Below are 15,779 nucleotides of genomic sequence, written 5' to 3' on the forward strand. Positions count from 1 at the left end.
CACACATCATGGCTTGATCGCTCCATCTCTCCTTCCACTCTCACTTACTCCCTCCTACACATGGCCATGTTTCCAAAATGTATCAAAGCTAGGCTCCATTCCAACGCCGTGCTTTACCTTATCGCCTTCTACATTTTTAGGGTTTGTATTTTTAAGGTTTCTACGTTCTTTGGGTTTTTGCATTTTCAGTCTTCCATGAGCATCTTTACATTTTTCTCTTCATGAGCCACCCCCTTCATATGCTATGTTTTTTTCTTCCCATGTAGCACCATTTTCTATGTTTTTACTTGGTCAGTTGATCAACCTTCACAAGCTACGTTTATCTTCTCTCTTGTAGAAGCTCACATATCCATCTTCCATGCATTTTCAGAACTAATGCTCATACACAACCCATATAGGTACCTTATGTGCCGCATTTTCTCACCCATATAGCCACCTCTTCTTAGCCCTCTATTAGTCCATGCAACCACCTTCTCATGCTCATGTAGATGCCTTATATCTACCTTTTGTCAACCTAAAAGCCACATGGTACATTTTTTTTTCATATGTTGTAACCATCCTATAATTAACATTCTTTCCTCATATAACAGCGCTCTGATCTACATTTTCTTCCCATACTATGCCTAGCATATAGTCAACATTTTTATCGCCATAAAGTATCCACTACCAAGCTTACAAAAGATGAAATAAACCTACAACCATAATAATGATTCAACGGTGTGTTTTTCACATGGATGTCTTCTAAAGTCATTATCAACAAAGGGCCTCTACACTAATCTACAACATGAAGGCATACAAAGGCAACATGTGTGTTTTCATCAATAATTTCTTCATCAATTTTATCAATATGTGTGTTAATAACTATCAAATGACTCAGTGGTAAGATGTTCAATGGATCAATCTTTCTTTCAATATTTTTCTTAACTTCAAGAAGTAGGCACATGCCACACCAAGTGCTTTAACCTATGCTTTTGAGACCACCACAAGATCTAAATCCTACACTTATTTCATGGAGCTATTGAACCTTTTCCATTGATGCCTATCTCAAGGCATACGTGTTCTACATCGACACCCACTTCTTTGCCAAACACATCTAACACGAGGTCCTCTGTCCTAGCTTATGAGCCTACAAGGATGACCTAAGCAACCATTGCTTAGAAATATTACCGAAAAAGAATCTTCACCGACATATGTTCAAGGGAAGATTCTTCCTCAACTTCTAGATCTTATGTATGAGTCAAGGGTTCTCTGCCTGAGTTGTCCCCCAAACTCCAGAAATATTAGAGATGTTTTTAAGAGCAATTGTAATGCCTTGATGCTATAAAAGGCAAAGATATATTCTTATCGCAATTAGGTGTCAAGAGAGGTGATTTAGCAATATTCTCAACTTCGGTCATAACCTGACTGAGAAAATAGCATGGCATGGGAGATACGCATGGCTAGGTCGCCTCTTTACAATGTGGTGATGGAGTTGAAGGTTGGTTACTTCTTTTGTGTTTAGATCTCACCACCTTCGCTCCAAGGAGGAGTATTGGTGGCCCAAAGATAGCATTTGATCACTATAATTAAGGTTGTTAAGTTAAGGCTAGGCTACACTACATCCATGTGTAGCACCCATGCAACTAAAGCTCATGGCCCAAGCACCCCCCCCCTTCCTCCACTAAGTAAGAACCCAAACAAACTTTAGAACGTGTGCACGCGTATGCGTGCATGTGTGTGTGTGTGTGAGAGAGAGAGACGAGACGAGATGAAAACTGCTTAACGTCAACTTATTGATCTAAAGAGACCAATCGACGGGAGAGACTTGAACCCAAGTGGGTCCATGTTATCCCAAGGGCAATTCCACTAGCCATTTCTACCCCACAAATGGGTGGCAGAAAGGTAGTGAGAATGTCCTCTTTTACACACACACACCCGAAAGACGAGAACTGCTTAACGTCGACTTATTGATCTAGAGAGACCAATCGACGGAGAGACTGGTCCATGTCATCCCAAGGGCAATTCCACTAGCCATTTCTACCCCACAATGGGTGACAAAAAGATAGTGAGAAAAAGGGGGGTAGGCAAGGACATCCACATATAGAGGATTTCCCATCCATCCAACAAGAGGAATTTGATAAATGACAGCCACTCGTCGAGCCTTCTACCTATGGAAAATCACGTTACAACCTTACAAACTTTATACTCGACACTGGAATATATTCAAGCTCAAATATTTGAACAAGAGGAAAAACAAGATTTTGGTGCCATATTTTATTTTGAGCATAAATTGAGCCTTGTGTTTAACTTCTTAATTGCCTCTTACTAACGGAGATTTAAAAAACAGTGCCCTATCTTTCAATAATTTAGCTAGTTCCATGAAACGTGGGCATATGGAGACTCACTAACGACACAAAGAACATATAGCCTTAAGATATAGTCTAGCCTGCACTTAAATTAGGTCCAGGCTAGCTCAACCAGTTTGCCTCGTGAATGCAAAGTGAACTGGCTACTGCATTCATACACAGAGACCAGCATTGCTGTGCACCATGCAAAAGCTTGAGCAACAAACCTTGCCTTAAACAGAAGGTGCAAAAAATAGGGCCAACACAGTTATGCTCGTAACATTTACTTAAAAAAGAGGAGCTTGGCTACACAGAAGAAGTTAGTGAGGTTGGGGGGTTGGGGGGGGGGGAGATTAGATGAAACTTCATTATACAAGTATAAATGCTCTAAAACATCTTCAGTACACCCCCAACCAGTCACATGCTTCCTAAACACCGGAGTAGTCATGTGCTCCCCAAGCAAATCAGCTCTTTCTGTACACAATGTTGGTGAAATCTGCCTCTAGAAGGGGCCAACACAGTTCTGCTAATATCATGTGCTTGAAAAGGGGACCGTTCACAACTCAGAAGAATTCCTTGTGGGGGGCGGGGGCGGGGGAGAATAGATGAAACTTCATACAAGTATGCTGGGGGAGATAGATGAAATTTCATACAAGTATAAATGCTCTATAACATCTTCAATACACCCAATCACGCATGCACTCTCCAAACGAATCAGCTCTTTCTGTACTCAATGTTAGTAAAATCTGCCGGTTGAGGACTTTGTGAGCCTTAAGCTTCAACTGGCTTGAGAGGATTGCAAGCTGTGATGGAGAAGAAATAATGGATGACAATAGGCCGTCTTCCTGTATATGAGATGTGCAAGTGACTTGCAAAGCAGCTTGAATTACATCAAAAGCTTTTGGACAAGCATAAAAATGGTACCACAAGCCAAAAGTACAGCCATCACTCTTGATTTGAGAAAACAATCTGATGAAAACCTGCCGATGACATTATCTAGAATCCAACACTTGCACCCTTGTACTCCCCAATTCCCAGAAGGTCCTGCAACACATTCACAAACCTGTTCATCTGCATTGTGGCAGTCAAGTGTGCTGAAATAAGAACAAAGATATTCCCACAATCTGAGGTTGATCCATGTGTGCACATGAACAGACATGCTAAGGCCCATATGCTAACACATTTGGAAGCCAACAGAAACTTCTAAACTGTAATCTGAACATGCTCAAACGGGTTAGACACGGGAAATCAAATATCAAGCATAGTGTGTAAAGACACTCAAATCACTAGAAATTTCCAGTCTCCCCCTTTTGTGCTATGGCTCAGGCAATGAAGTCTCTACTGCAGTTCAAGCTTCTATACTTGAAGTGGCTCCCTTGCTAGCTACAAGACCCACCTGCATAAGTTCCTGTGCCCTTGGACTTCTTGGCCAAGGGTACAATCACTCCTGTCCTTATCAAAATCATTGCTTGGACGCAAGCACTTAAGCACGATGGTATGAGCCTACTGCATATGTTCATTCCTTGACTTCTTTTATCTTCTCCTCATCAAACCTGTCCCTTGAACTCATCAACCATTGTAGCTGAATACTAGTGAGGATAGTCATGTCTTCCCTGCAATAAACTTCAACCTTATCTTTGTATTCTACAGGCTGGAAAAAAGTTCAGTGTAACCACTTTTCACAGTCCAAAATTCAAGCAATAAGACAGTACCTGGCATGCTCTTGTTTTGGCTCGTGTTTCAGCAGTACTGGGTATATCATGGTTAGGCTTGGAAAATCTCTTTTCTCCACGATCACAAGAACCCCATCCATCAGAGTACCTGCCAGATCTGTCGATCACATGCATTAAGAACCTTCCCACAAGTTCTTGCAACACTTACATGGTCAAATACAAGAATTTAAGGTTATAAATCAACACTTACTGCATATTTGCTCGGACAACAAACTCTGCTCTCTGTACATTATTGCTTTGATCAAACTGTATTGTTCTGTCCTTTATTTCAAATGATATATTGAAGAAAAATGCAATTTTCCTCCACCCTATACAGCATTGAACTATGTTAAGACTTCAAATTAACAACCAGAAAATTTATTGTGACCTGAAGAACATAACATAGATTTAGAACACACTTGAGATAAAACACGATGATTACATGAACAACGCAATAATGTGAGCTTACCACATTTCTTAATAAAAGGTTTCCCTTGCATCAGCACATAATCACTTTTCTCCAAAACCTGGACAATATGAAACCCCACATCTTACGAGAGTTTACATAAGCCTTCAAGTGGTTTGAGATGAAACAAGAGAAAGTTTGAAGTTTGAAGAATCCATTTGAAATAACTTCAGCAATTACTATGAAACTGGCCTACAAACAGCTGAACTCAAAAGCAGGAAAATAGGGCTTATCATAATGGTACAGAATTCAAAAAGGCATACCACCCTTTAGCACAAATTAGTGACAAGGATGCATAAACAAATTGCAGGGTGAAAAGCTTCTCACCTTAGAAGCTGATAAAGCATGGTGACACTCATGTCCTCAAAAAATGGTTCACCATGCACTGTTTTTGGTTGGTTTCAAAAACATATGAATGACTTGTTTCATGCATGTATAAATAGGTCTATAGGGCCTAGGCAGCTGGCTCCCTTGTGTAGATTTTTCTTGACCTGAATAATATTTATCAAAAGAAATATGAAAATGTCGGAATGCTGACAGATACAAGTTCTTAGGTTAACTTTAGAGCGAAGTAGGGATTTAGCAAATAGGGATGAAGGCATGAAAGGCAAAGCCACTTTCCAAAAAGCATGCTTTCATATCACAGACGTCATATTCACCTCCTCCCCAAATGCGGCATCAAGCTGAGAAATACGATTCGATTAGGTATTGTTGAGATATCGAGCTCATCTAGTGAGGCGGTGGACACTGATGACCCGCCTGGAGGATAGGCCCCACACTTACACCACTGGCATGGTTGGTGAGATCATGGGTGATATGCGGCCAGTGGGATGACAGGCTGTGTGACAGCCATTCTTGAGACTGACATAGTTATAGCGCCAGCTCATTTAGTTGGGTTCACACTACAGAGAACCCTAGTATGTATTTGGTTGAGTACTTTTTCATATTGTGTGTGTACTCTTATCTTTGTATATGGTGTGTTGAGTGTTGTGTGAAGAAGAAGAAGATTTTCAACCTCTCACCTTGTGAGTTCTTTTTTAGAGTTTTGTGAGTGTGTGTGTGCTTGCAAGAGCTTAAGCTCTCTTCTCCCCTGCATCTTTTCATGGTATCAAAGCTTGGTTCATGCTAAGAGCTGAGCTGCAAGCAAGAGAAGCACAGGAAGTGGTACGAGGGTGGAGCTTCATCTACTCTTCCCTATTTGTGTTGGCGACTACACCCTTGTCGGGAGCTCTACGGGAGGCACAGGCAAACGATCTCTGATTGAGGAGCTTTCTTCGCGGGAGTAAAGCTATAGGGCAACTATATTGTCCTATCGAACGTAATTTTTCAGGTCAAAAACGCGTTTCGGACGCGTTAGGACCTCTGTTTTTCAAAAAGCAGGCGATTTCGAGCACTGCGGGTAAGTCATCGATTCTATACAGAACTCTATTTTTTAAGAACTGCAGGAAGACAGATTGGTTGTGCAGACATTGTGTGTGCTGCAAGGAGGTCAAACAGTTACCATTGGGTGTATATATGCACATTGAGATCACTGGTTGTGACATTTGAGAGTAGTACAGTACCGTTGCAGAAAATACAACAATTTGTGCAAGACAAACCAGAGTGCTGTTTCTTGTAAATTTGTGTGTCTGGCAAGATGTCAAATGATGGCATAAACCAGATTGTTACTGAGAAGCTTGACAAGAACAACTTCCATGCTTGGAGGTTCAGGTTGACAAATTTCCTCATGGGAAAGGGTTACTGGGACTACATAGAAGGTGAGCACGAAGAGGCACCGGAGATACCGAAGATTAATCCGACTGCTACAGATGTGAAAGAGATCAAGGATTGAAACTAAGGAGCCAAAAAAGTTATGTATTGGCTCTCTATCAGTATACAGGTTACCATGATTGGGCACATACAGGATGCCAAGTCCCCCAAGGATGCGTGGGACACCTTGGTAAAACTCTATGAAACGAATACCAAGGCACGAAAGATACAGTTGAAGAATAAACTTCATACTTTGGAGAAAAAGAGTGTGTCTGTGAATGACTATGCATTGAAGATAAGGGTATTGTGGAATCCCTTGTATCTATTGGTGTTTCAGTAGATGATGATGATAAGGTGGAAGTCTGTCTACGTGGTCTCGGGCCACAATACAAGGCGTTCAAGACGTCTATTCAGACTCGGGAAAACATTCCCAATTTCACAGATTTGGTATCTATGTTGATTATAGAAGAGAAGAGCTTAGGTGAAGACCAACAGTCTTCACAAAACAACAACAGTTCAGAGCAACAGACCTTCTACACAAGTTCAGGAAGAGGACGAGGTAGAGGAGGCCGTGGACGCGGCCAAGGAGGTGGCCGAACAGGTAATCAGAATTATGGCCAACAGCAACAACAACAATAGTCCCAGAATTCACAACAACAACAACACGCAGGTGGAAGAGGCCAATTCAGAGACAAGGGGAGTCAAAGAGATCGTGAAAATTAGCAAAGGCAATATAATGATACACGTGGATGCTTTTATTGTGGTAAGCCTAGACATGTGCAAGCCGATTGTTATAAGAAGCAAGCTGACATGCAAAATAGAAAATTGTAGCAAAACAACTATGCATCCTCGAGCAAAAACAATGAGAATAATGAAAGGTTGTTTGTTATGCAGCATGTCGTTAATGCCATGTCTGAAAATGTTGAAGCAACACATAAAGATGATGTATGGTACGTTGATTCAGGTGTTTCGAACCACATGCAAGTCATGGGGAGTGGTTCAAGGAGATGAAAAACCTTGAAAGACCAAGTTTTGTGGAAACAAGGGATGACACTGCTCATCCAATTGCCCATGTTGGAGATGTGCCATTGTCTATGCAGGATGGCAAAGTGAAGTACTTTGCAGATGTACTTCATGTTCCGAACATAACAAAGAATCTGGTTTCAGTTGGCCACATGATTGAGCAGGGTTTGCAGGTTCGGTTTAACCCTGATGGTTGTTATGTTGAAGACTTTAAAGACAAGTGCAAGTTGGTTGCAAAAGGCAACAAAGTGGACAGAATGTTTACATTGAATGTAAACATGCCTGAAGTGAGTGTTGCGATGTTTGCAAATGGTTCAAGAATTGTTGCAGACACAGACATTTGGCATAAAAGAATTGGACATGTGAATGTACAGAGAATGAAGTCTATGCATACTAAAGGAATTGTGACAAGGCTGCCAAAGTTTAAAGTTGAAGGTATGCAGAAAATATGTGAAGCATGCCAATTTGGAAAGCAAACAAAGCATATATTTCCACGTGACAGAAATGTGAGCAAAAATACGCTAGATGTTGTGCATTTAGATGTATGGGGTCCTACGAAGACCATGTCTATGGAAGGCTGCAAGTATTATGTGACATTTATTGATGACCACACAAGAAAAGTGTGGGTATACTTCATGAAGGAGAAGAGTGAGCTGTTCACTCATTTTCAGAATTTCAGAATTTCAGAATTATGATTGAAAAGCAAACACGGAAACATGTAAAGTGCCTAAGGTCAGATAGAGGAGGAGAGTACTTATCCAATGTGTTCTCTGAATTTTTGCAGAAGAATGGTATTTAGAGACAGTTTATATGCAGATACACTCCGCAGCAAAATGAAGTTGCTGAGCGAAAAAATAGACACATTGCTGAGATTGCGCGAGCATTGATAGGAGAGAAGAATATGCCGCATAGCTATTGGGCTAAGGTTATTTCTACAACAAACATCATGAACAGGACTCCAACTGCAACCATACATGATGTAACTCCGGAGGAGAGGTTTACTCCAAGAAAACCTGATTTATCTCATCTGAAAGTCTTTGGATGCATTGCATATGTGCATGTGCCAGATGAGCTGAGAACTAAGCTGGATCCAAAAGCTGAAAAATGTGTGTTTATTGGGTATTCCCTTGAGCAAAAGAGATACAGGTATTATAACCCTGCTACACGTGAGTTGAGGGTAAGCAAGGATGTTTTTAATGAGATGAGCATCTGGTATGTTGCTGAAAAAGAAGTTGTTGGGGCTGATGTGAGTGGAAATGTGGTTGCACAGAATGCAAGTCAGCAATCACAGTCTTTGAGTGGACCAGGAGAGTCCTCATCTAGTGGTTCAGTTGATAGACCATGGAGTGGCAGGCTGCGTCATAATACCATTCCTGCGAATGTGATTAGTACATCACATAAAGGCAAAGAGAAAGTGATTGAGCCCCTTAGTATGCCTGATATTTCTGCAGGGCATTCTCATGTTGATGGAGAGTCTAGTGGCTCATAGATGAGCCTTGATGAGGATCTTGGGATACCAGCTATGAGAACACCTGGTGTAAAGAAGGCTATGGAAGCCATGAATGCAAAGCTATGAAGATCTGGGAGAGTGAAGAATCCTGTGCAGAGGTTTACCTATGATGGTTATGTGACACATCACTATGCATACATGGTAGAAGTTGTGCAGGTTGTAGAGCCCACATGCATTGATGAGGCTGTTGGAAATGTGTGTTGGGAGAAAGCTATGGGATGAGGAGATGGATGCACTATATGGAAATGAGACTTGGGATTTAGTGCAATTGCCTGAAGGCAAGAAAGCCATTGGATGCAAGTGGGTGTACAAAGTAAAACATAACAGTGATGGAAGCATAAGCAGATACAAGGCTAGTTTAGTAGCCAAAAGATATGCGTAAACATATGGCATTGATTATGAAGAAACTTTCAGCCCAGTTGCCAAGATGGCAACAGTGAGAGTTGTGATAGCAGTGGCTGCGTCAAAGCAATGGTCTTTAAATCAGATGGATGTAAAGAATGCATTCTTGCATGGGAATTTGCAAGAAGAGGTGTATATGTTGCAACCACCTGGTTATGAGGATGTGAGTCACCCCGAGCATGTTTGCAGGTTAAAGAAAGCCTTGTATGGCTTAAAACAAGCACCAAGAGCATGGACTGACAAGATTTCTGAATATCTTGTCACTATTGGCTTTCATGTAGCCAATGCAGATTTCTCGTTGTATGTGAGACACAGTGATAGAGGGATTGTGCTTGTTGTCATCTATATAGATGACCTGATCATTATGGGGAACCATGATGCAGAGATCTTTGATGTAAAGATCTTGCTTAGACAGAAGTTTGAGATGAAGGATCTGGGTGAACTTAGATATTTCTTGGGCATTGAGGTGATTAGGTCACCACATGGTATTGGATTACTGCAAAGACAGTATGGCTTGGACATATTATCCAAGTATAGTATGACAAGCTGTAAGCCTATCTTAGTACCATTGGATCAGAATGGCAAGTTGAATGCAGATTCAAAAGAGATTTTGGAAGATCCTACTATGTATAGGCGCATAGTAGAAAGCTTGATCTACATGACGATCACCAAGCCAGATTTGAACTATGCTGTTGGGTTGGTAAGTCAGTTTATGCAGGTTCCTCGGAAGCCGCATTTGGATGCATTGAGACACATACTGAGGTATGTGAGATCTACTTCGCATTGTGAACTATTTTATGAAACTGGGACAAAGATATGTGTACATGGGTACACAGATGCTATGCTGATTAGGTTGATAGTATCTCAGATAGAAGATCTACTCTAGTGGCTTCATGTTTTCTTTGGGGAGTGCTGCTGTGACTTGGAGCAGCAAGAAGCAGCCTACGATTGCTCTATCCAGTACAGAGGTGCTGCTATGAGAGCATGTGAGGTAGCTTGGTTGAGAAAGCTACTTGCAGATTTGGGTCTATCAGTGGGGTGGATAGACAAGTTGTCATTTTCTGTGACAACATTAGCAGTATACAGTTGGCCAGGAACCCAGTTTTTCATGCTCGCACGAAGCATATGGAGGTCCACTATCATTTTGTCAAAGAGAAGGTTTTGGCAGGAAACGTTGACCTTGTTTATATCAGCACACAGGATTAGGTCGCTGACATCTTCACCAAAGCATCGGGTACAGAGAAGCTCCGCACATTCAAGGCTTCGCTTGGTGTACATGAGATGGAGTTGAGCTCGAGGGAGAGTGTTGAGATATCGAGCTCATCTAGTGAGGCGGTAGACACTGATGACCCGCCGGAGGGATTGGTCCCACTTACACCACTGACATGGTTGGTAAGATCATGGGTGATATACGGCCAGTGGGATGACAGACTGTGTGACAGCCATTCTTGAGACTGGCATAGTTATAGCGCCAGCTCATTTAGTTGGGTTCACACTATAGAGAATCCTAGTATGTATTTGGTTGAATACCTTTCATATTGTGTGTACTCTTATCTTTGTATATGGTGTGTTGAGTGTTGTGCGAAAAAGAAGAAGATTTTCAACCTCTCACCTTGTGTGTTCTTTTTTAGGGTTTTGTGAGTGTGTGTGCTTGCAAGAGCTCAAGCTCTCTTCTCCCCTGCATCTTTTCAGGTCTTAACAGGGATAAGAAAAAATTTAACATTCAAAGCTGCGTTTTGGATAGTCTGGCATCCAAATGTTCATAGAAACGTAATTCTTGCAATGTACTGTACGTAAGCTTATGCATTATTATTTATTCCAAACATGATATTACAATCTCCTCCAATGCAACATCAGGGTGGGGTATAAGATTTTAATCTTTCAGACAATCTCACCAAAAAAAATGACATAAGGAATTAGAGGAATTACACTTAAAGCAGCGTTTTGTATGTGCTTGAACATTGATGCGGAGGGCACGCTTGGCATCCAATCATTAGCCACTAGCCTGCTGTTCTCATTGTTGTCAGGCCATGCTTTGCTGCCTCGGGGCCTCTCGAAGAGCTCATGTGATGATGAGACATTAGGCTCATGAGGGACAATTTGGTTCAATGGAAATCGGGTTGATGTGTACGATCTCTGCATGATACCATGGGATTCGATGGCATGATCAATTCTGGTTTCCGACAGTGGCAGGTCTCCATCCCGGCGAGCCATCTTCTGAGGCTGGATCCATGGACTCTGCTTCAAAGCAGAGGGGAAATCTTCCGCTGTTTCTACTTTGTAGATAGGCGGGGGGCATGAACGAATAGGCTTGGGTTCATCTTTAAAAAAGCTTGCTGTTTCAGGTTTACAGAGAGGCTGTCTTTTCTGGCCCTTGGGAAATCTTCTCTGCTCTGATGTATCGGTGAAGGTATGAGGCGATGGAGGAAGCTCTGTGACTATGGGGGGCTTGAGAGCGTGATGTTCGATGAGGAGAGTTTTGGAATGCGGCTTGTAGGCGCTGCGGCGGGCAACGGTGGAGTCTATGAAGTCCCACAGCTCCGCATCGTCTAGCGAGTTGTCTTCTACGACAAGCGGAAGGCATGCCATATGCAGTTCTGCTACCTAACACAGAAGCCCTAGCACATAGACATTTCTCCGGCTGCAAGCTGCATTTCACAGATTTTAAGTAACCTTCCCCATCTGCACGAAAGATTGAAACACAGAGAGAATCACTTCTTTTGACAGAGTAGTAGCGAGCTTACCTGTGAATCACGCGCACTTGACGAACATCCAACTTTCGTCCTGTATCGCCTTGCCATGGAAGCACTGCTTTTCGATGATTCGCAAGAACAAGAAAATGTCTGCGGCAGTTTACTTAGGGTTTCACAGAGAAGGAAGATGCTCTGACGAAGCTAGGGCCTCTGTGCTAGGGTTTCACAGGGAAGAAAGAGGAGTTCTGCGTGAAAAACTGGGGACAGAGACCAAGTTCGAGAAGAGGGTATGTGCAGATTCAAAATGGTTTAGCACAGCTTTGGGAGTCCGGACAATTGTGAATCGGCCATGTGCAAATCTGTAAAGTTTGAAAAAAGTAACGGTACCAAGTCTTCAATGCTTTTGTAGAGAAGTCACTTGGTCACTTGCACACCAACTGGTAATCGTAGTTGATCCATGCATTGCAAGCGCGTCACCTAAGCGTGAAAAATTATAACTTCATTTTAAAAGTCCAAAAATCCATTTGTAATTGTGTTTAATAAAGAGTAGAAGTAGGTGACCCACATGTTGCTCTACGACAAGCGTGTCACCTATGTGTGAAAAATTATAACTTCATTTTAAAATTTCAAAAATCCTCCTTTCTTCACCAACTGGTAATCGTAGGTGACCCAGGCGTTGCTCTACAACAAACGCGTGACCTAAGCGTGAAAAATTATAACTTCATTTTGAAATTCCAAAAATTCTCCTTCCTTCCTCTCATTTGCCATGTGGAGGGGAAGTAATTGTGTTTAATAAAGAGTAGAAGTAGATAATGAATATAAAAACAATGGGATAAACTTTTAATGCAAGCTATTAAGCTTACATTGGAAAATTTAGCAACATGAGAGAGAGAGAGAGAGAGAGAGAGAGAGAGAGAGAGAGAGAGAGAGATTGAAAGGAAGGATTGACCTTGCTATTGAAATGATGGGCGGCATAGAGTTACTAATTTTGGAGACACTGGTGGTGATTCATTGTTGCCACTCTTGCACATGTAATGCTGGGACACCTTAGACTTGTAGATAGTTTTGGGGCCAGGCATTATCATGAACTCCACTTTGGGAACGGGGCATTTTAGTGTGTACCTTGCAGAAGGAGATCATGTGCGGCTCCATCTCCATGAGCATTTTCACCAAGGTGTAGCCTCATAGCACCATCTGCTGTATATGAAAACCCTGTAGAAGATGTTGATCTCTCAATGGTGGCAGCACAGGAGAGCCAACTCTAAGAAGAGCAATACTGCTGCCGAGATGAAGTTCGGGTCGTTGAGCTGTCGTAGAGGTACAGCGGAGACTCCATGGTCGACCTAGTAGTACTTCTCCCAGGGCTCGGGCTTATGTCCCCTTTTTGTAAGATTTAACCCATTGAATGCGCTCAAATGGCATTTTCCCTTCGATTCGAGAGGTTTGATGACTATATTTGGACATTAGGTGTGAGAGTTATGGCAATTTTGAAAAGTTGTCCCAAGTACTTTCACCAGTGAAAGTACTTGGGCTTGCCTTCTTTCACAAGCTATCCCAACTACTTTCTCTAGAGAAAGTACTTGGGCTTGCTTTCTTTCACACCAAGTTATCTTAGTTCATGTGCATGCAAAGGAGATCTTGCTATCTTAGGGACTACTCCTTAAGTACTTTCCCTAAGGGGGAAGTAGAGAGGAAAAGGAGGTCATGGTAATGTAATGGAGAACATAGCTATGCTAGGGACTCTTCCCTAGGTACTTTCTACAAGTAAATAGGGAGGATATAAAGGTCATGTGTGCTTGTAGAGGAGGTCATGGTAATGTAATGGAGAACATAGCTATGCTAGGGTTCCCTAGGTACTTTTTTCTACAAGTAAATAGGGAGGATATAAAGGTCATGTGTGCTTGTAGAGGAGGCCAAGAAATTATATTGAACGTGTATCCCCAGTAACCCTTTTTCCTTGTAGAGGAGGCCATGCCAAGAAATTCTCCTGAACATGTATCCCCACTAACCCTTTTTTCTAATATGTTGTATAATTTCCTGGATAAATATAAGAATTAATGCACGTGGAAAATTATAGCTTGGCATTTTTAACTCGGAGGTTTTAGCTCAGTAAATGAGCATACCCCCATTTGCGTTGGTGATTCTGGAGAGCTCCCCCAATAAGCTCGCCGCTAGAGCTCCTTCACACGCTATTGTTCCGTGCCAAATCATAAGGATACCAGATGTCGCTCACACTATAGTGCTTCTTAAGCAAGTCGTGCTGGTGGGAGGCTAACCCCTGCTACTACTGCTGCACCTGCCACTCCCATAAAAAATACTTTCCCAAGCTTGATCCAAGCATGAAAAGTTAATACTTCATTTCTCAAATTTCAAAAATCCAAAAATCTTCCTTTCTCCTTGGCCCTTTTTATCCTTCTCATTTGGCCATGCGGAGAGAGAGTAAGTTATGTTTAATAAAGAGTAAATAAACTAGTTATCTATACCAATGCGTTGTTGCCCCTATGGTATTATTTTTTGAGACTTCTAAAGAGAGTTCTTGCCAATTAAAGCATTATTTTTTGCAAGCAAAGCATTATTTTTTGCAAGCAAAGCATTATTTTTTGCAACTTCTAAAGCGACTTCTTGTAAAACAAAGCTCATTAATCTCTCCCTTTAGGTATCTATTTTTGTAATATTACCTTTAACAAATGAACTCACTCTCTCTTTAACTTTTCTTTACTCTCTCTCTCTCTCTCTCTCTCTCTCTCTCTCTCTCTCTAACTGATGCTAGCTAATGTAAAATGCCTAGAGTAAAGCAATCTTGGACCTTCGGTGGGTTTTTGGCCTACGCTTTGACATGCACAGAGAATAGACATGCATGTCATTGTACTAATTGTAAGTTTCTATGCACACATTTGTCTATTCACATAGTGTATACTCATAACCTCTATACACATGTTTATATCTATGCCACATGCAAATGCATATGTACATAGAACACATGCCACATGTTTGTATCTATGCCACATGCATATGCATATGTACATAGAACACATACACTTGCACATGAAGTACGCACACATAGAATACACATGCACATAGAATAAGAATATCATTGAATAAGAAACCGTATCTAGAAAACATGCAAAGAACATCCTTGCTTTGTAGAGCGATAAAAAATGCCAATATCCAACAAAACAAAATAGTGCAACAAGTGAGAATCAATCTATCGATCAAGTATTCTCATTAGAAAAATGAAGCTTGTCTTCTTACAACCCTCGGCGGGGGGTGGGGGGTTCACTCATAAATATGTAAGCGTAGCACGTGGGTTCAACAAAAGGGGTTTTTTTAATCCCTTTTTTACTCATTTTTTACATATAGAAGGGTACCATTTAAAGGGGGTATTTACAGATTGAATAGAAAAAGGGTGTGTTTTATTCATAAAAATATTACAGATAAGGGGTTTTTTTATTGGGCCTTGAACGCACGTGATATAGAGAGTTTACATATAGTGAATCCCTTGAGCTACACCCATCAACCATGGGCAATGCATGATGCCAAATGTGGTAGGATGGCAATGCATTTCCACTACATTGAGCATGCAAAGTGGATATCTTCTTATTTTGTGGACCTACACACAAAAGAGAGGACTAATAATAAAACGTCATCTTAAAAAAAATCAATAAAAATCCATCACAGTTAGCCTTACTAGACACAAACAAAGACCTAGATAAAGCTATGCCAGCAAGTGCTTAAAACAAGTGACATATGTCTCTATGTTATGGACAGTGTTAAAAACACACTCTTTCCTATATGTAGCAACACTCTTTCCTAAATGCAGTAAATAAGTAGCACACTCATATCGAAATGAGTAGCTTCCATATGTAGTAAATAAGACACAACCCTCTCATATCAAACTGA

General features: G+C 41.4%; 1 protein-coding gene across 1 annotated transcript; it reads right to left on the reverse strand.

Moving 5' to 3' along the window:
- Positions 1 to 2,808: 2,808 nt before the first annotated feature.
- LOC147632566 (peptide transporter family protein) lies at positions 2,809 to 12,180 on the reverse strand. The gene is made up of 6 exons (XM_086807347.1): positions 11,931 to 12,180; positions 11,116 to 11,834; positions 4,506 to 4,563; positions 4,248 to 4,365; positions 4,037 to 4,154; positions 2,809 to 3,368 (listed from the first exon to the last, which is right to left on the reverse strand). The coding sequence occupies exons 2-6, from the start codon at positions 11,773 to 11,775 to the stop codon at positions 3,321 to 3,323; spliced, it is 1,002 nt and encodes a 333-aa protein (XP_086663473.1). The 5' UTR covers positions 11,776 to 11,834; positions 11,931 to 12,180; the 3' UTR covers positions 2,809 to 3,320.
- Positions 12,181 to 15,779: the final 3,599 nt, after the last annotated feature.

The sequence above is a fragment of the Cibotium barometz genome, chromosome 13, assembly GCF_041138505.1.
Source record: "Cibotium barometz isolate CiBa-2024 chromosome 13, ASM4113850v1, whole genome shotgun sequence".
Lineage (NCBI taxonomy): Eukaryota > Viridiplantae > Streptophyta > Polypodiopsida > Cyatheales > Cibotiaceae > Cibotium > Cibotium barometz.